Genomic DNA, 19,918 nt, shown 5'->3' on the forward strand with positions numbered 1-19,918 from the left:
GGGGCGGGCACGCGGGCACGCGGAGGCCCTTCTCATTGGCTCCAATTTTGGCCTGAGGGTTACGCCCCGCCCACAAGGCGGCTGCTTATTGGCTTTGAGTGCTGCTCTACTTCCCGCCCCCCGCCCCGCCCCGTCTCTCCAGTCCCACCCCCGAAGTTTGACAGCGCCACGCCCATGGACGGTTGGCATTGGCTGTCAGGGCCCTCCTGAGATAACCACCCTGTATTCTTTATGCTCCGCTGCCGCCACTTCTCTCCCTAAGCAGCCTGTCCTTTCCTCCCGCGGTCGCTCGTCGGACGCGCTTCATTGGGTTCGCCTACGACTATCTCCCCCCCCCCCCAGCAGCCTTTTCGAAATGCGGGTCTTCCAGTCCTGATCCCGACCCCGCCCACAGCTTTTTGATCTCGCACACCCCGCTGTGTCCCCACCCTAGGCTCTGTGCGACTTGCCCCCCTATTCACTGGACATTTTTCCTTGTTTCCCTAAATTCGCTTATTTGAGGCTAGCCTTTGACATCTTTTTCTGGGAAAAGCTTCTGTTTGGAATGCTATGACATCCATGCCTCTCAGAAAGCCAGGTACAGTCTTTTTTCTTTTTCTTTTTTTAAACGATAGAGAAGTGCCTAGAAAGCATTGCAGCCACACCCTTTCCGGAAGGATGCTTTCACTGATCTGGACCTGAACAGGGCTCTCGTTTCGGTAGCACGCTCCCGGTCCAGGCTTTTAAAGACTGTGATTATTTAATTCGGGGATATACCAATAATCAAAAGAAAAAATATACAGCCTTACCCATGAGGAAGCTCAAAGGCTAATATGAACTAGGTGATTTCGGTTTGTAATCTCAGCACTGGGAAAGTGGGTGCAGGAGAATCATGAATTTGAGGCCAGCTTGAGCTGGGTAGTGAAAATCTGTCTCAAACAAACCAAATTAGGGACTGGAGAGATGGCTCAGCAGTTAGCACTGACTACTCTTCCAGAGTACTCAGATTTCTACTCCCTGTTCCAAGCACCCACATGACTGTTCACCAGCTCCAGCTCCACGATGTCCAGAAGATGCTCTCTGTGGGCACTAGGCACACATGGAACCCCAACATATACACAGGCAAAATACCGGTATGCATTAAATAAAAAAATTTAAAACCTCCAAATCAAAGGCTGATGGGGAAAGATGAACAAAATAAATATAAATATTTATCATCCCAGAGAAAAGCTAGTTGGGATGGTGAAATACGGAAAGTGCTGGGGGGGGGGGGATAAGTGTAATGAGTGATGATGCTACTAAGTTTTGGGGGNGGTTTGTTACCCAGCCACAGTTAAGATGGCCTCTGTCAAGTAGGTAATCTCAACTTAAGTGTGACTTCCTCAGGCAGCCTTCTAGTGCCCCCTCTTAACTTGATCAGGATGTTATTGTGAATATCTTTTATTGTTCCTTGTGTCTAAACAGCTACCTCCTTATTGATTCAAGTGTGTGGTTTGTTCAAAAGGCTGAAAACCCACATTTATCTTGTTTCTGACATAGAGAACTGCCTGTCAGAAATCTATACCATTTCCCTTCATAAATCCCATACATATATCAAAACAACACTGATCTCAGATTAAAGAATCCCAGAAACCCTGTCTTAAAAAACCAAACCAAACACACACAAAAACAAAACAAAACAAAACAAAACAAAACAAAACAAAACAAAACCCTCAATAGGGAAAGTCGACACCCACATATCCACCAGCTAGCACTTATCATTAAAACATTTTACTATATTCATTTTGTCTTTTTTTTTTCCTTTGGTTTTTTCGAGACAGGGTTTCTCTGTGTAGCCCTGGCTGTCCTGGCACTCACTTTGTAGACCAGGCTGGCCTCGAACTCAGAAATCCGCCTGCCTCTGCCTCCCGAGTGCTGGGACTAAAGGCGTGCACCACCATGCCTGGCTATTCATTTTGTCTTACGTCTACTTATTGCTTTACTTACCCATCCAACTCATCTTTGGGAATGTTTCAAAACAGATTAGGCTGGGTGGGTGTGGTGGCCCACATCTGTAATCCCAGCACTTGAGGATGTGAAGGTAGGAGACTCAGTCCAAAGCCAGGCTTAGGTTACATAGTGAGTTGGAGCCTAGATCTTAAATGACCCTATTTCAAAAGACAAACCATTGCATCCATACTATCCCGGAATTTTCCTCACTTCCTTTTTTTTTTTTTTAAATGGTTTTTCGAGACAGGGTTTCTCTGTATAGCCCTGGCTGTCCTGGAACTCACTCTGTAGGCCAGGCTGGCCTCGAACTCAGAAATCCGCCTGTCTCTGCCTCCCAAGTGCTGGGATTAAAGGCGTGCGCCACTACCACCCAGCTTCTCGCTTCCTTTTGTAAAAGTCAATATTTGTACCTAAAATTTCTTTTGTGTATGTGTGTGGGGGATTCGAGATAGGGTTTCTCTGTTTAGCCCTGGCTATCCCGGAATTCACTTTGTAGACCAGGCTGGTCTCAAACTCAGAAATCTGCCTGCCTCTGCCTCCCGAGTGCTGGGATTAAAGGCATGCGCCACCACACCTGGCACTGTACCTAATATTTCTATATCCATTTTTTTCTTCTGAGACAGAGTTTCACTATGCATCCTTGGCTGGCCTGGATTTCTCTACATAGACCAGGTTTTTATTTTTGAACTCACAGAGATTAAAGGTGTGTGTGACCATGCCTTGCTCACATGTATCTCCTTAGCTAGAATTCACTTTTTTCCTTGAGGGAAACCACCGCAGGGATTTTGATTAGGATGGCTTCCACAGGCTCAGACGTTTGGATACTTGGTCTCTAGTTAGTCTCACTGTTTGGTCTTGTTGGAGGAGGTGTGTCACTGCAGTTAGCTTTGAGGTTTCACAAGACTCCCATTCCCAGTGTCTGTATCTCTGTCTCCTGGTTGAGTCTCAAGACATGAGCTCTCGGTGCCGCTCCAGTGCCATGTGCCCTACCCTGACTCTCTGAAACTCTTAAGCCCCAAATAAACACTTCCTTTTTACATTCCCTTGGTCACACTGTCTTATAACAGCAATTTAAAAGTAACTAAACCACCACAGAGAACGAAACAAATCTCACTGAGCTCAGTAGATGCATGCTTGTGTGTCCCATCCCTAATATGATGACTTTTTTTTTTTTAACACAGGGACTCTCTGTGAGAGTGACCTCAGTCAAGATCCTCTGTTCTCAGACTCCTAGAATTACAGGTGTGTGCCACTGTGTCCAGTAATCAGATTTTATAGCAGACTCTGAAAAGCATCCGAGTCACAGAAAGTAGAAGAAAAAGAACAGAACAGCACCCACTTTTCTGACAGAAGCTGCAGGCCTTCAGTTGTATTTAATTTGTTGAAAAGCTCAGTTTCAAACAGAAGCAATAGGATGTCCCCCTGGGTGGCAAGTGCATCAAAGAGTGAGCAGATGTGTTTATAGTGATGACAAGCGTTCAGCTGTGTAGATAGGAGGTAGCCTAGACTGGGTGAGGGCAGTGGAAAGGAGTTGGGTTCTGATAGACAGAGCCAGCATTTACCAGGTGACTGTGTGCGGGGAGAAGAGTCAGGATGACAGAAGACGTTGGTCCTGAGTAGAGAGAACACAGTTGAAGAATGTGAAAGAGGGGGAATAAACTTGGGGAAACACCAGGAATTTGAGCACCTGTGGGAATTGAGGCATCTCTTAGGCCCGAGGATGGAGATGGCGACCAGAGAGGGAAAGATGCTAGCACAGATGGAGATGTACTATTGTCCAACACTGATGTTTCTTAGGACCAGATAACAGGGCCTTTGTCTCCATCTGAGATATAAAAATCCACTTCTGAGTTACATGAGTCAGGTGCCCACATTATCTAGAGCCATGTGCTCATCCACAGAGAGAGGGAGAGAGAGACACATTTCCTTATTAGCACAATTAGCCTTTCTACAACAATCCATTTCTTAGACATGAACAGTAAACTGGAAAAATGTTAATTGGGGACAACTTTATTTTTACTCTGTGTGTGTGTGTGTGTGTGGTGTGTGGTGTGGTGTGGTGTGTATGTGCCCCACAGCTCGTGTGTGGAAGTCAGAGAATTTCAGAGACTCGTCTTTGCCTTCCACCTGGATTGAGCCCTGTCCATCTCCATGGGCCAGCTGGCCTGTCTGGTACCTCTATGCAGGTTCAGGAGATCCAAACTCGAGCCTTCACACTTGCAAGTTCTTTGCCCACTGAGCTATCTCCTCAGCCCAGGAAAAACAGAATTTTTCTAATTCAAAGTCGTCTGGCCTCAAGGGAGGTTCCTTCCCTCCTCAACCGCATTCTTGGGGACCTGGAAGGTGACCTGGCTGGAGGAGATGAAGATCCCGGGTCTTTGGTGTGGTCCAAGAGGAGAGATAATTGGGCATCCACTTTCCTGGAGAAAAGTGGGGAGAGGTAGAGGCTGAAGTATGTGCTCACAGTAAGAACCTGCAACAGCGGGTGAGGGGTTCAGGAAAGGGACTTGGAAGAGACAGGCACCAAATAGGGGTGTCACAGGACTCAGGGGTCCAGTATTGTAAATCCTGGTGATGAAGAGTCACCTTTTCTGCTGCCGGAGCTCTGCCCTCTGAGCCCTTAGCACCTGCAACACAGGGTCTTCCTGAAACTCGCTGCCGTCCGAGTCTGGGGAATAAAAGACTGAGCTCCAGAAGGTAGATACAGGGTTTGGATCCACCATCAAGATACCCAAGGGCCCAGGAATCCCCTCACCTTCCGCAGCCTGCAGAAGTCTGGTGGCCTGGGATAGCAAGTCCTCGGAAGGGGCGTGGCTTGAGGCAGGGGGAACCATGGTCAAGGGGTCACCTGCTCCCATCTTGGGTGCAGACATTTTGAATTCACGTGGCTGAACCTCTAACAGCGTGGATGCCTTTGGAGCTGTAGCCGGCTGTGGATCCCCAGCTTCAGCTGGGAGGGTGACTTGATTTTTGCGGGACTCTGTCTTGGACCCACGCCGAGACTCAAGTGGAGGTGGTGGAACTTTGGCTTGAGAAGGGGTGGCCTGGACTTTCCGGGAATCTGCCTCAGATGGAGGCGTATCCTTCGGGCTGTCCAGGAACAGCCGAGCTGTCACTACCTGGCTCAGGGCCCCCCTGAGCTGTGAACAGGGACCCTCGAAAGCTGCAGTGTCTGGCACCGTAGTCTTCTGGTGAGACGAAGTGCTCACCCTCCTTGGCTTGGGGCCCACCTTCTTGGGCTGAATAGAGCTACTCAGCTCAGGTATGGCTGGTCCCTGGGGGGTGTCAGGTAGTGGGAGGGTGGAAGCGGGGGTGGAAGCGCAGGGGGGTGGAGCGGAGGTTGGGGGCCCTGGGATGCAGACCTGGGGAGCGGGGGTGGGAGCTGGGGTAGGTGGTACAGGAAAGGAAGCCAAGGGAGCAAGGGTGGAGGTTAGTAATGTGGTAGGAAGCATCCCAACAGATACCCATGGATTGGCCTGTGGGGCCCAGAGAACCCCGTGGGTGCCGGGGGCCCAGATGTGTGGAGAGGGCCCTGAAAGAGGTGGCCTCTCCATATAGAAGGCCTGTGAGGGAGGAGGCTGGGCCACACTACCACATGGTGCAGTGCAGTTAGGCTGGGTCCCCTGGGAACCAAGATTCACGGCAGAGACAGGAGGAGTCTGTAAGCAGAAAGGAAGAGGCGAATGGTTCTGTGTCACTTCGAGTGACCCTTATTACCGTCAGGCTCACTCTTCCAACTCACCTGCATGGTGAGGGCTGGCGTCCGAGGCAACACCCAGGTTCCATCACCTGCGCCCTGTAGAGACTGTTCAAGCTTCCTCCGCTGCCGCCATTGGTATAAAATGTCTTCCTCAGGCTTAAGTGTTGCCTGGGACGAGGCTGGGTGGGGTGCAGGGATGGCCTGGGATGGCCCCGGGGCTGCTGTGGAGGGAGTAGAGAGAAAAGGGCTAAGGAGAGAGTACGAGGTGACACCAGAAGGCCACTGTGTGGGAGGGTTGGGCAGACAGGACGATGCCCAGACACCACCCAACTCTGTTTTAAAGTGGGAAGCTGGGTTGGGGCTTCTAGCTCTCTTACAGTTTTAATCTGAAGCCTGGGCCTGGTTCAAATTGGTAATCCTCCTGACTCAGCCTGGGCTTATAGGCAAGTTCACTACACCCAGTAGTGTAGTTCTATTTTCATTTTTCCTTATTTGTTTTTTCTTCTCTTCCTCTGTGATTCTTTCAAATTTGGTCACTTGCCTGCCCTCTGCTGGTCCAGCTCTGGTCCAGGTGCAGAGAGCAGCCACAGGGCCCCATTAACATCCAGAAAACAAAGGACCCTCCAGTGCTCAGAAGTCTTTCCAGGCCTCCTTGGCCAGCCTCGGCACCTGTACTGCACAGCTCCATCTCTGGCTCTTGCCTTGTCTCACTATGCAACCCTGGCTGGCCTGGAACTCACTGTGTGCCGGCTCTCCTCCAGCTCACAGATCTGCTGTCTCTGCCTTCCACATGCTCAGATTAAAGAGGTGTGTTTTCGTCTTAATCCCAGCACTTAGGAGGCAGAGGCAGGTGGGTCTGAGTTCAAAGCCAGACTGATTTACAGATCAAATTCCAGGACATCCAGTTCTAAGCAGAGAAACCTTGTCTCAATATCACCCCCACCCCTGCCAAAAAAGGCACCCTGTCTCAGACCTGCTTCCTCTGGCTCATGAGGTAGTCTCACAGAGCTTATGCTGGCCCCAAACTCAGGGTGTAGCTGAGGCTGGCCCTGATCTTCCTGCTGGGGCTGCAGCAGCCCAGCTTCATCTCTCAAGTTTTGGGCCTTCAACAGTTCAGTAGCCAAGCTGCATTGATGAATGCACCACAGAGGTGTTTATGTGCACTATAGACATATTTATATGCAGTGTAGATATGGGTTTGGGACAAGGCATAAGGCTGGAACACACTGAGATTTAGCTAAGCCATATAAATTGCCAGATACTCAACTATTTTTGACCTGCAAAAACGTTCCATGTAGTTCACTGTGATATAAACAAAGCAAAAGAAAAAACAAAACACAACAAAACAAAAACCATTGTGTAGTGATGTGCTCCTGTAATCCCAGTGCTAGGGAGGCTGAGGCAGGAGTGCTGAGAACTCACGGCCAGCGTGAACTACAATGGGTTCCAAGCCAGCTTGGGAGGCATAGCAAGACCCTGGTTCAAAGAAATAAAACTAAAATCAATAAAGTATAATATGAGTGAGGGATCCAGTTATTATTCCTGGTTCCCAGTTAGAGAAACAAGGCCGGGAGAGGCCCAAGTCACACAGCTAGTAAATAGATGAGATCTGAACCTGGCTACCATCAGTCCTTACCTCCCAGCACAGGTTCTTTGGGATTAGAACTCTTGTTGGAGTCCGGATTGAAGGTCACAGAGCTGGGAGAGAGGCCATCGGAGCTGATGGGGAAGGAGGAGCTGCTGGCATCATTGGGATTGAGGGAGGCCTTGCTGTGGGGGTAAGGCAGCCGTGAGGAGAGCAGGGACTGGGTACAGCTGGGAAGGGTGACTTTGGGGAGGGCGTCACCTGCGCTTGAGCAGCCTGGCAGCTCGGCTCTGTAGGCTTAGGGCCTCCAAGTCCAGCAGAGACGAGTTCCATGAGTTCAGACACTGCAGAGAGAGGAACCAGAAGCTAGCCCCTACGCCAAAGGTCGCTGAGGAGAAAGAGGCTCTCTGCAGAAGGCCTGGGGGCCGATAGTCCACCTGCTGCTTGAAGCTTACAATCTACTTCTCTACCTTGGGGGAAGAGAGGCTCTCTTTCCTGCTTTGAATTTTGGGGTTTCTGTCTTTTGATCCCAGGCTGGCCTTGAAATGTCCATCCTACCACCTCGGCCACCCCAGTATTGAAGGCTTAGTGGGGGAAGTACTTTCCATACAGGCCTATGATCCCTAGAACCTACACCGAAGTAACAGAAGAGAATCAGCTCCTAAGCTGACCTCTCACACACACACAAACACAACACACACAGACACACACACATACACAGACACACACAGAGACACACACACACACACACATACACAGACACACATAAACACACACATAGACACACACAGACACACACACAGACACATACACACAGACACACATATACACAGACACACACACAGACATGCACACATACACACACGCACACATACACACAGACACACACACAGACACACACACACAGACATACACATACACAGACACACACAGACACATACACACACATACACATACACAGACACACACACATACACAGACACACACACACAGACACATACACACACAGACACATACACACACACAGACACACATAAACAGACACACACACAGACACATACATACACAGACACACACACATATACACACATACACACACAGACATATATACATACACACACACATATACACACACACAGACACACACACAGACACACATACACACACAGACACACACACAGACACACACACACAGACACACACACACATACACAGACACACACACACATACACACAGACATATACACATACACACACACATACACACACACAGACACACATACACAGACACACACACACACACACAGACACACACACAAAGCCAGGCAGACAGACTTATACACAGACATGCACTACATTTAAAATGTGAAAAGGGAAGATGAAGCTTATCTTCCTGACCAGACCCTGCCTAATCAAAACATCCTATCAAATAGTTCAGAGACTGACTCAAGGGTGACTGAATAAAAGACAGAGACGTGGGGGCTGGAGAGATGGCTCAGCCATTAAGTAACTGGCTGTTCTTCCGAAGGATGTAGATTCAACTCCCAGCACCCAGGTGGAAGTTCACAACTGTCTGTAACTCCAGTTCCAGGAATCTGACACCCTCTTCTGGCCTCCAGGAGCACCAGGCCCACAAGTGGTACACAGACATACATGCGGGCAAACACCCATTCACATAAAATTTTTCATTAAACAACAAGAAGAAAGACAAGGGAGGGAAGAAGGAAGGCAGTCAGTCAGTCCTTCAATCTTACTTTCCAGGGTTATATCTGAGTACCACAGGCATCTTGAGCCACTGGGGCCATCTTGGTTACTGTAAGGAGAAAGTCTGTGAAGGCTTAGGTCAGGGATTCAGAACCAAGAGTTAGGTTCCCCCCAGCACTGTCCAAACATAAGGATCTGGCTCATGTTTGGAAAGCTCAGGCCGCAGTTTATGGTACCTTTTTGAAGGCTATGGACTCTTTAAGAAGTAGGGCCTTGCAGGCACTAGGTACAGGCTCTTGAAGGTATGTCCACACACGATTCCAACCTGCACTCTCTGCCTCCTGGTCTGCTAAAACATGAACACCCCCACTCCACACTCCTGCACTGGCAGCCTCTGAAACTGGGCTTAGAATAAACCTTTCTTCCCTTCTTCCTACCTAGTGTCTTGGTCATATCAACATGGGTGAGAATCTACTTTTTTAAAGAGTTCAAAGTTGTAGGGCTGGAGAGATGGCTCAGCAGGTAAGAGCACCCGACTGTTCTTCCGAAGGTCCGAGGTTCAAATCCCAGCAACCACATGGTGGCTTACAACCATTTGTAATGGAATCTGATGCCCTCTCTGGCATGCAGGTGTACATGCAGATAGAACACTTATACATTAAATAAATCTATTTTTTAAAAAAAGGTTCAAAGTTGTATTTAACTAGCAAATCCTATTGTTAAATTTTTATTCTATTATTAATTCTTTTGAGATAGGATAGTCTACAGCCTGGGGCAGCCTCCAACTCAGATGACCTTAAACTTCTGCTCTTCCTGTCTTTACCTCCTGGGTGTTGAGGTTACAGCTATGTGCCACCATGCCTACTTTATGTGGTGCCGAGAGATCAAATCAGGGCTTTGTATCTGCTAGGCAAGCACCTTCCCAAATGAGCCATACCTCTCGGTCTACAAACCCTTTTTTGTTTATGATGCTTGAAGTTAGTCAGTATCTCTGCTTCTGTCCCAGGCACACGAGAGAGGGAGAAGAGAACACTGTCACCTGCTTTACTTTCTGAAGAGGCGCAGAAGCCAGAGAGGTACTGGACACACCAGTGGGAGACGGACCTGTCACAGCAGATCTTCCTGTAGGCTCACCAGCTCCTGCCGGGAAACCTCCGTTAAATGACTGGGACCAGGAAGAGTGGTGGCCGGGCTCTGCAGGACAGATTTAGGTATACCTGCTGCAAGGTAACCAGTCGAGTCTGCTGTAGGCTGTAGCCACCAAAAGTCAGCTGAGGTCGGGCCTGCAGGCTGGCGGTCCTCTCTGCTCGTGGGCTGAGCTTGGCGGAACCTGTTTATGTACCTGTGAGCATCAATGCATGAGACGGCAGAGGGGATAAGGGAGCCACGTAGTAACCATCCCAACAGCCGTAGGCACATCGCTCTTCAGTTTATCAAGCACCATGCAAAGGTACGCTCAGAAGCCCAGACAAAACTAACTCCTTCTGGTGGATGGTGGTGGCACACACCTTTAATCCCGGACCTTATAGGAGACAGGGGTGGGCGGGGAGGCAGGCAGATTTCTGAGTTAGAGGACAGCCTTGTCTACAGTTAGTTCCACAATAGTGAGAGGCACACAGAGAAACCCTGTCTGAAAAAACTAAACAAAGCAAAAATAAAAATAAAAATAAAAAACTGCTTTTTTCACATCTACCAAAAGCTCACAACTGGCCTCAATGACCTGTTTCTTTCTTATATAGTAATTGTAATGTTTTCACACTTTGTTCTGCAAGTGTGTGCACATGTGTATACATACGCATGCATACAGGCATGGCGCACACTTGAGCAGGCATACTTCCGGGCACACGTGGAGGTGGTTTCCAAGGATCGGATCCACCTTAGGTTGTCAGGCTTTGGTGGCAAGCACCTTTATCCACAGTCAGCCCGATTTTAATTTTTTGTTTTAGTATCTTAAAAATTTTGAGGGGCTCCCCATGTAGCCCAGGCTCACCTCCAGCTCTGCAGCTAAGGACTGCCCTGAAGTCCTCATCCTCCTACGTCCACCTTCTAAGAGCTGCAGCTGCAGGTCTATGCCACCATGCCAATCTTATGTCTGTCTGTCTTTCTTTTTAAAAAATTATTTAGCCCGGCAGTGGTGCTGCACGCCTTTAATCCCAGCACTTGGGAGGCAGAGGCCAGCGATTTCTGAACAGGCCAGCCTGGTCTACAGAGTTAGTTCCAGGACAGCCAAGGCTACACAGAGAAACCCTGTCTTGAAAAACCAACAAAAAAATAAATAAAAATATTTATTCATGTTTGGAAATATGAAACTGAAACTCAGTGCCTCCTTGCGTATACCAGTATATCAGTTAAATGCTATACTGCCTGGTCACAAATTTTTAGCCAGGTACATAACTACTTTTTTTTTTTTTTTAAGAGATCTGTTTATGTGTGTGCCTGTATATATGTGTATGCACCACATATATACATATGCATACAAGTTGCCTACATAGACCAGAAGAAGGTGTCTGATCCCAGAAAACTAAAGTTATAGACTTATAAACCACTATGTTGGTGCAATGGACTACATTTATCATAGAACTTGTGAATACATAATTAGATTTATTTTCAAGACAGGGTTTCTGTGTGTAGTCCTGGCTGCCCTGGAACTTGTTCTATAGATCAGGCTGGCTTTGAACTCAGAGATTGACTGTCTCTTCATGAGCCACCACTGCTAAGCCACAATTAGATTTTTAAAAATTATTTATTATGTTGTATGTGTGTTTTTGCACACTGCATACTTGCTGTGTACACGCATCACAGCCTGTGTGTGCAGACAGAAGACAACTGTCCATGCTCACGTGGAGGTCTTGGGATCAAAAGGAGGAGGTTGACAGGCTTTTGTGGCAAGTGCTTTGACCCACTGAGCCATCTTGCTGGACCCTGGTTTTTTATTTGTGTGTTTTACTCAAGGGATCATTTAGCTTAGGCTGGTCTTGAATTCACTATGTAGCTGAAAGTGCCCTTGAACTTCTGACCCTCCTTCCTCCACATTCTCAATGCTGAGACTACAGGCAGACATCACCATGCCTGCTTTTATGTGGCTTTGGGGATCAAGCCAAGGCTCTGTGTATGCCAGACAGGCACTCTAACAGCTGAGCTACACTGCCAGCCCAAATGATTCTTGACCAACAAAGAATAAGGAAGAATGATTCTGGAAGAGCAGTGTCACTGAGAACCATTTTTGGCCCATGACGGGAAGGACAACAGTCTAGACATAGGACAACAAAAAGACAGACAGAACCTAGGATCCTAACAACTTACACTGGGGCTGCTGTGTCAGCTCTGGTTTCTTTTGTATCAGTGAAACAGAAATAAATGTTATCTTGGTTAGGCCATAATTATCTTAGGACCTTTGTTACAGAATCTTTTATTTCTCTATCTTCCTTTTTTTTTTTTTGTTTTTTTGAGACAGGGTTTCTCTGTGTAGCCCTGGCTGTCCTGCAACTCACTCTGTAGACCATGCCGGCCTCGAACTCAGAAATCCGCCTGCCTCTGCCTCCAGAGTGCTGAGATTAAAGACATGCACCACCACCACCCGGCCACAGGTGCTCTTATAGTTCACTGTATGGAGGAACTGAGATTTCAAAACAACTCCAGTGTTTGTGTGTGATTAATATTCCCAGTTGAAGGAAACTGAGACCAAAGCAGCAATATAGGGAGTAAGTTAACAGGCAGGATTTGAACCCAGGCTCTACAGCCCTCAATACTACAGATGAAATGCCTGGTCCTAAAAAAGTACTGCATAAACAGCTCTGTCTCTGATAGTTATTATGGGATGCCTTCTTCCTCTCTTCCCCCGCCCCCCAGGAATTCTGGTACTCACTTGGCTACTACTGAGTCCTCGTTGTCAATTAAGTTGCAGGGTGGAGAGGTACTTTGTCCCTCGGTGGTACTGGCTGGGGAAGGGGNCCATGAACTAGATGGCCAGGACTCCTCAGACAGCTCATCGGAACTGGCTGCTGTGGCCTTGGGAGCTTGTGGCCTTTGAGACCTGGATGGACCCGGGATTTAAATAGGGAGAAAACATAAGAAGTAAAGAGCAGATCAGAAAGGTGACCTCATAGGGAATGAACACACATAGAGGGAGTCAGAAGAGGAAACATCCCACACTGTTACCATTGGGAGGCTCAGGTAACTATCTAAGTGGGGCTGTGGTCAGGGATCCAGGCACTAGAGAGCTAGACATGGGCACCAGCACTGGGGTAAGGGATTTCTCTTAATCTCTCACTGCATGCCTTCCTTCCCTCTAGTGGTCACTGACAGCTACCAGCCTGAGGCACAGAACTTTACCTAAAAAGTGTCCTCACCTTGTGGCTCCAGTTCTGGCTTCTTGATGGCCCAAAGGGTTGTCCACCGTGGGGAACATTTCCAAAGGGGTTGTCTTGGGAGGTGAAAACTGACAGGCTATGAAAGAAGCAGAGCATAGTAGAGGAGGACAGAAGCTGACAATTCCCATAGATTACTGGAAGAAATGGACTACAATCCCCATGAATCATCACAAGTCCCATAATTCCCATGAGCTCTAAGTCCCATGATAGAGACATAGAAGAACCTAGAAACTAGTAGTTGGTAGTTCTCAACTCTGGTAGCCTAGCAGGAGCTTTATTTTTGAGACAGGGTCTTACTCTGTAGCCATGATTAGCCTTGCACTTGAGGTGATCCTCCTGCATCAACTTCTTGAGTGCTAGGACTTTAAAAATTACAGACTAATGCCAAATGTGTAATGTTCATCTGTAGTCCCAGCACTCAAGAGGCTCTGGCAGAAGGATCCAAAGTTCCAAAGCAAAGGCTGAGGAGATGGCTCAGTGAGTACGATGCTTGCTGCACAAACATGGGGACCTGAGTTCAAATCCATAGAATCTATGGGAAGACAGATGTGGTAGCACAATCTGCAATCCGAGTACTTCTATACAGAGGTGGGAGGTGGATACGGGAGAGTCCCCTAAAACTTTTCAAGTCAGCGAGCCTCAGAGGTGAACATCAAAGAGAAGACCCTGGCTCAACATGGTGAAAGATGAGAACAGACGCCTGAGCCTGTCTGATTTCCACAGGGTGCACACACACACACACACACACACACACAGAGAGAGAGAGAGAGAGAGAGAGAGAGAGAGAGAAACAAGTGCACTCATACGCAAAGGCTGCATAGAGAACTCTTGTCTCAAAACAAGAATAACATTTTACCTGTTGCCTGCCTGTGGATCCTGTTCCTCTAACTGGACTGCCTTGCCTGGCCTCAGTGGGAGAGGATGTGCCTGGTCCTGCAGAGGAGGGGTGAGCGTGGGTTCCCACTCGAGGCTAACAGAGTCAGACTATCAGGGAACAGGCTAGACACTGCAACTTCTTCACACTATTCAGGCAATTAAAAAAAGATCTATTTATTTTTATTTTGTATGCATGGGTAGTATTATGCCTGCATGTGTCTGTGCACATTTATGTATGTGCAATGCCCTCGAAGACCCTGGAATGAATGTGAGTAGCCATGTGATGCTGAGAACTGAACCTGGGACCTCTGGAAGACCAGCCCCTGCTCCCAACCAATGAGCCCTTTCTCCAGCCCCATTCAGGAAAAACCTGGTCTGTTGCATAGTTTTGTCTTGTTTTGAACTGACACTAATTGTACAAGTTTATGCGGCACAGTATGATATTTCAATACGTGTATACAATGTGTTACAATCAAATCAAGGTAACTAATTTCTACCTCTTTAAACATGTTCCAAGAAGCCCATTTCATGACGCTCCAATTAATTCCACGAGGAAAAAAAAAAAAAAAACAAACCCCAAGTAATGTAGCCAAGAATGGTGGTGGATGCCTTTAATCCCAGAATTCAGGAGAAAGAGGCAGGAGTTTAAGGCCAGCCTGGTCTACAAAGTGAGTTCCAAGACAGGGCTGTGCAGGGAAACCCTGTCTTAAACAACAACAACAATACACGTCATTTAAAAAGCACCCATATGGGCTGGACAGATGGCTCAGTGGTTAAGAGCACTGGCTGCTCTTCCAGAGGTCCTGAGTTCAATTCCCAGCAACCACATAGTGGCTCACAATCATCTGTAATGTGGTCTGATGCCCTCTTCTGGCACACGGGAGTATATGCAGAGAGAGCACTCATATACCTAAAATAATAAATCTTTTTTTAAAAAAGCACACAGGGGCTGGAGAGATGGCTCAGTTAAGAGCACCGACTGCTCTTCTGAAGGTCCTGAGTTCAATTCCCAGCAACCACATGGTGGCTCACAACCATCCGTAACAAGATCTGGCGCCCTCTTCTGGAGTGTCTGAAGGCAGCTACAGTGTACTTACATATAATAAATAAATAAATCTTTTTAAAAAAATAAATAAAAAGCACACAAATGAAAAAAAGAATGAAAACAATAGGCAAAAATAAAACATTAACAAAGAGCCACGACGAAACCGTACACAGTACGTTTCCGGTTAAACCTGTTAAGGGAAGAGGGAGGTGGTGGCATGACTCCCAAAGAGAAAGGGGCAAGCCGGGCGTGGTGGCGCACGCCTTTGATCCCAGCACTCGGGAGGCAGAGGCAGGTGAATTTCTGAGTTCGAGGCCAGCCTGGTCTACAGAGTGAGTTCCAGGACAGCCAGGGCTATACAGAGAAACCCTGTCTCGAAAACAGAAACAAACAACAACAACAACAAACAAACAAACAAGAGAAAGGGGCAGTAGAGACTACAATCCCCATGAATCACTGGGCTCCTCCTAAATGAAAAAGTTCATAGACAACACCCCTAGATGTCTGGGGCAATTTGTAAACTAACGACCTCAATTTTCAAATTTCTTTTCGACTCTTCTTCGGCCCACCCTGCGTGAACAAAAGACATGAGACACTCAGAGATGCTGGAGGGCCCAAACTGTGTGCTATCTTGGGAGTTGTAGTTCTCGTGAGATTGGGCGGGAGACTTCAGGCTCATGTAAGCCCGTGTTGCCTTCCCAGGCCTCCTGTGGTCTCTGAAAGAGGACCAACCTCACCTGCAGTCAGTCTGTCGGCATTTACCGCAGCCTTAGCGCCAGCGGAGCTCCTTCGCGGAACAGCCCTGCGCCTACCCTCCTCGCTAAGCAACGCCGTCAGCCCCGCCCCTTTCTGGACCTGCAGAGCAGGAGCGCGGCCTCCAAAGCGACCAATGATAGCCTAGAAAACAAAAGTAACTGGAAAGCGGCCGAGGGGCGTTCTCTCTTGACGAACTGGGAGAGCGTGTGTTTGATTGGAGCGTGCAGCAGTAATTGGCAAGACTTCAGACCAATAGTAACGATCAAAGGCCGGGCTGACGCTTGAAGCGCTCTAAGAGTCCTGGCTTTTACTCAGTCCTTATTTCTAACCGCCAGGATACCTGTAGGAGCGAAGGCCTGGCTCCAGCCTAAACTAACTACTATTGCAGGGCTAACCCGAGACGTCTGTCTTTACTTTGACTGCTATCCCGTCCTGATGGTCACCTTAACCAGTTTCCTCTTGAGCAGCTGGTCGTACTCCTTGCCAGGCCCGGGCTCCTGGCCCAGGTAGTGGGATCAAAACGAGCTATTTCGGGCCCCGGCGCGCAGCCCCCGGGGGCCAACCTGGAGTGTTCATGCTCATGCCCCCTGGCCGCTGAGCACCCGAGGCTGAGTCAGAGGCACAGAATTAGGCCCGACCTACTCTGGGGTAGGGTCTGTTCTGTGTCCTCCTGACTGCCTGGCATGGGTGCAGCATTCTCCAGGAGTCTGTTACTAAGACTGATGCGTCATCCTCAGAGCTGCCAGCCCGGCGGGAGATGGATTAAGAGGACTGAGAACTCTTTGGTGGACTAATCGGGACCCAGGGTCCCAACTGCCACAATGATTAGCCACACCTATAAGGGTCTGCCTCCTAGACCTTTAGCTTCCCCTTCTAGAAATGGAAAAAGGCTTAATGACATTTCCCTGGTGTCCTTTTCCAGGCATCCAGCAGGCGTTTAATAACTGGCCAAGTAATTATTGAAGTTTCTAAATAAGGAATACTAATGGCTGAGTTTGGCCTCAATCCCAGTGTCCCTGAGAGGCCCGCCGCAGGGGCGGCACAGGGCACAGTATAAATCGGAGTCAGCGTGCGTTTGGGCACTGCGGGGCCCAGGGTGGCAGCGTAGGAACAGGATGGAGATCCCCGTGCCTGTGCAGCCTTCTTGGCTGCGCCGTGCTTCAGCTCCTTTACCGGGTTTCTCTGCTCCGGGACGCCTCTTTGACCAGCGTTTCGGCGAAGGGCTGCTTGAGGCAGAGCTGGCTTCACTGTGCCCTGCTGCGATCGCCCCCTACTATCTGCGCGCCCCCAGTGTGGCGTTACCCACAGCCCAGGTGCCAGGCCTAGGGAGAGGGCCAATTCAACTACTAACAAGACTGGGGGCCGCGGGGGGGGGGTGTCTAACCCCGGGCCGGGGGTGCGGGAATGTCTGTTGATTTTTAACTTAGAGGAGAATGTCGCCCCTCAGTGGGGCCATTGGGTGTCCCTTGAGTGCGTTATTCTGAGCCCCCCCCCCCGTACTGATCTTCTGAGGGGGTAAAGGGTGGGGCAAGTGAGCAGGGAATCTGGGGGAAAGGACAAATGAGTCCCGACGGGCTGTAATGTTCCTAGGGTTGCGTATGGTGATGCTGCATCTTCAAGAGGGGTCCTGTGATTTGATGAAGGGGGTCTTGGGCACTCTAAAACGAGGGGAAAGTACCCATGAAGGGCATAGGAGGTCCCATGACCTAAGAACTCTGGCGATGGGGAAGTGGCATCTTGGTCGCTAGCATGGTGGGGTCTCATAGCAGAGACATGGTGACTGTGGAGTCAAGGACATGGGGTGAGGGGTTATAGGGTAGATATCTAACTTGGTTACCACAAAGAGGTGGACCCAGTGTCTGAAGGGGAGGGGGGCCAGTTATTATGAGGTTGAGGTTCTGGTGGCTTAGAGGGGACAGTCTACACAAGTCCTCGGCAGCAGCACTGTAACCTATGTTACATAGAGAGTGCTGGGTCCCAGAAGCCAAGACCCCTATCCGATCAACATCCCACCCCTACCGGCCATGTGTGCAGGTGCCCACCGACTCTGGGTATTTTTCCGTGCTGCTGGATGTGAAGCACTTCTTGCCAGAGGAAATCTCTGTCAAGGTGGTTGACGACCATGTGGAGGTCCATGCTCGGCACGAGGAGCGCCCGGTAGGTCTGCATGCCAGACTGGGGAGCGGGGTAAGCAGGAGGGTAGGAGTCTCAAGCCCATCTCTCCCTGTACCCCACCCTCAGGATGAACACGGATTCATTGCTCGAGAGTTCCACCGCCGATACCGCCTGCCTCCTGGTGTGGACCCTGCTGCTGTGACCTCAGCACTGTCTCCTGAGGGTGTCCTGTCCATCCAGGCCACACCAGCGTCGGCCCAGGCCCAACTTCCGTCACCACCTGCTGCCAAGTAGGGGTCCCAGCAGCACAGGACCGAACCCAGGAAGCCTCTTTAGGCTCTCTTTTAAAAGCCGATCTGACTCCACTGCCCAGCCAGATGTCCCAATCGCTGTCAAGACAGCCCTTCCCAACCACATCTAGATGTCCTCCGGAGACCTTTCCACCCCAAACCCTACCTGAGCCTTAGTAACCTAGACAGCCTCCCTAAGCCTACCTGAGCCCTAGGAACCTAGACACCCTCCCTAAGCCCTCTCCCAGCTTTCCGGCCCGACCCAGGACACCTCTCTAGGGACAACACAAACACTACTGTCACCCCTCAGCCAAGGCTCCCATCAAACTGACCCCACTTTGGGCTTCTATCACCACTCAGGCCTCCTACCGCACTTGTAACCTGTGTAGAATACCCCAAGGTGACACCAGAGTACAGTGTAGTCACCTAATTCTCCACATGGAGAAACTGCATGGGCTTTCCACATCAGCACATCCAAGCCTAGTCCACCCGTCCTACCCACTAGTCCTGCTCTTGTAACCTAATGCTCCTCTGCCCCAGCCCACTTTCCCACTTAAAACTCCAGGCACCCGAATTCTTGAATACTATTCTGACTTCCAAGTCTTGGGAAACCTATTCCCAACTAACCAGGAACCCCAACTCAAATTGTATGGACACTTCAACGTCTCCAGATATGCTAGGCCAATGAACAAGAACCCTTGAGTTCCTCTGTCCCGGCTGCCCATCTGCAGCCAGATGTCTTAGGGAGCCTCCTCCACATCTGCCATTCTCTAAGGTCACACCTTCACTGCCAACATTTCCCATCTCCGCAGGCCTTCCTACCATCAGTCCCCAATAAATGCACTTGAGATTTGTCAACTGCCTTATGTCTGGGCCAGGAACGATGGTCTGGCCAGTGTGGGTTGGGGGGCAGGTTTATTGGGGTGGGGTTATTGGGAAGGTCACTGCCGGTCATACATCTCCCGTAGGATCTTCATACTTTCTGAGTAACGGAGCTGGTTCCGATGAGATGCCTCCTTCCACCTAGGAATGCAGAGGGAGGATTTAGCAACTGCTACAGAGGACACTGGGACAAGCAGCAAGTGAGGCAGGGCACACTCACCTCTGGCGTATGCGTTTCCAACGTTGCATGTTGCGATAGATAAGTGTGGAAGGAGAAGGTTCAGGCTCGGAAGGCTGCATGGACAGAGAGGCTCAGCTGGGTGACCGTGTCCTAGCCCTCCCAACATGCCCTGAAGCTCCAGGCCAGCCTTGGATACCTACTTCGTCATCGGGGGTACCCTGGGTCTCAGGCTGCAGTGGGGATGGAATTCTGGATCTACAGGCATCTCCAAGTGGTCCAGGGGCTGTGGGTGGAGGCAGCTTGTACACATCACGGCTTTTGCTGTTGATGATCTCTGAACCCTGGGGAGACAAAGCCCCAGACGAGACCCAAGAGTCAGAACAGTACATGCCGCTGGGCATGGTAGTGCACGCCTGTAATCCCAGCACTTGGGAGGCAGAGGCAGG

General features: G+C 49.4%; 3 protein-coding genes and 1 long non-coding RNA gene across 7 annotated transcripts in view; 2 read left to right on the top strand and 2 right to left on the bottom strand.

The window, feature by feature from the left end:
* Positions 1–350: 350 nt before the first annotated feature.
* LOC115031533 lies at positions 351–10,003 on the top strand. The gene is made up of 3 exons (XR_003837183.1): positions 351–577; positions 3,150–3,210; positions 9,964–10,003. It is a non-coding gene; the product is annotated as an uncharacterized LOC115031533 (long non-coding RNA).
* On the bottom strand, positions 3,938–16,065 carry Proser3 (proline and serine rich 3). Of its 3 annotated transcripts, none has more exons than XM_029479703.1 (12): positions 15,986–16,065; positions 14,184–14,349; positions 13,307–13,403; positions 12,823–12,990; positions 10,175–10,299; positions 9,997–10,097; positions 7,515–7,597; positions 7,305–7,387; positions 5,711–5,889; positions 4,724–5,627; positions 4,555–4,651; positions 3,938–4,388 (listed from the first exon to the last, which is right to left on the bottom strand). In XM_029479703.1, the coding sequence occupies exons 3-12, from the start codon at positions 13,363–13,365 to the stop codon at positions 4,247–4,249; spliced, it is 1,941 nt and encodes a 646-aa protein (XP_029335563.1). In that variant the 5' UTR covers positions 13,366–13,403; positions 14,184–14,349; positions 15,986–16,065; the 3' UTR covers positions 3,938–4,246. The 3 variants fall into 3 exon arrangements, with proteins under 3 accessions (XP_029335563.1, XP_029335562.1, XP_029335561.1); XM_029479702.1 differs by having other exon boundaries at positions 4,555–4,636; positions 7,305–7,438; XM_029479701.1 differs by having other exon boundaries at positions 7,305–7,438.
* Positions 16,066–16,521: 456 nt separating this feature from the next.
* On the top strand, positions 16,522–19,267 carry Hspb6 (heat shock protein family B (small) member 6). Its single transcript, XM_021166667.2, has 3 exons — positions 16,522–17,317; positions 18,039–18,161; positions 18,246–19,267. Exons 1-3 carry the CDS (start codon positions 17,120–17,122, stop codon positions 18,411–18,413), a joined length of 489 nt encoding a protein of 162 aa, XP_021022326.1. The 5' UTR covers positions 16,522–17,119; the 3' UTR covers positions 18,414–19,267.
* A 1-nt stretch (position 19,268) lies between these two features.
* The window catches only part of Lin37 (lin-37 DREAM MuvB core complex component), a 4,529-nt gene continuing 3,879 nt past the window's right edge, over positions 19,269–19,918 (bottom strand). For both annotated transcript variants that reach the window (XM_021166648.2, XM_021166647.2), the window contains exons 7-9: positions 19,673–19,813; positions 19,512–19,585; positions 19,269–19,432 (exon numbers count right to left, since the gene is read on the bottom strand). In XM_021166648.2, coding sequence (XP_021022307.1) covers positions 19,351–19,432; positions 19,512–19,585; positions 19,673–19,813 — 297 coding nt within the window. In that variant the 3' untranslated portion in view covers positions 19,269–19,350. The remainder of the gene's footprint in view (positions 19,433–19,511; positions 19,586–19,672; positions 19,814–19,918) is intronic.

The sequence above is a fragment of the Mus caroli genome, chromosome 7 (assembly GCF_900094665.2).
Source record: "Mus caroli chromosome 7, CAROLI_EIJ_v1.1, whole genome shotgun sequence".
Taxonomy (NCBI): Eukaryota; Metazoa; Chordata; class Mammalia; order Rodentia; family Muridae; genus Mus; species Mus caroli.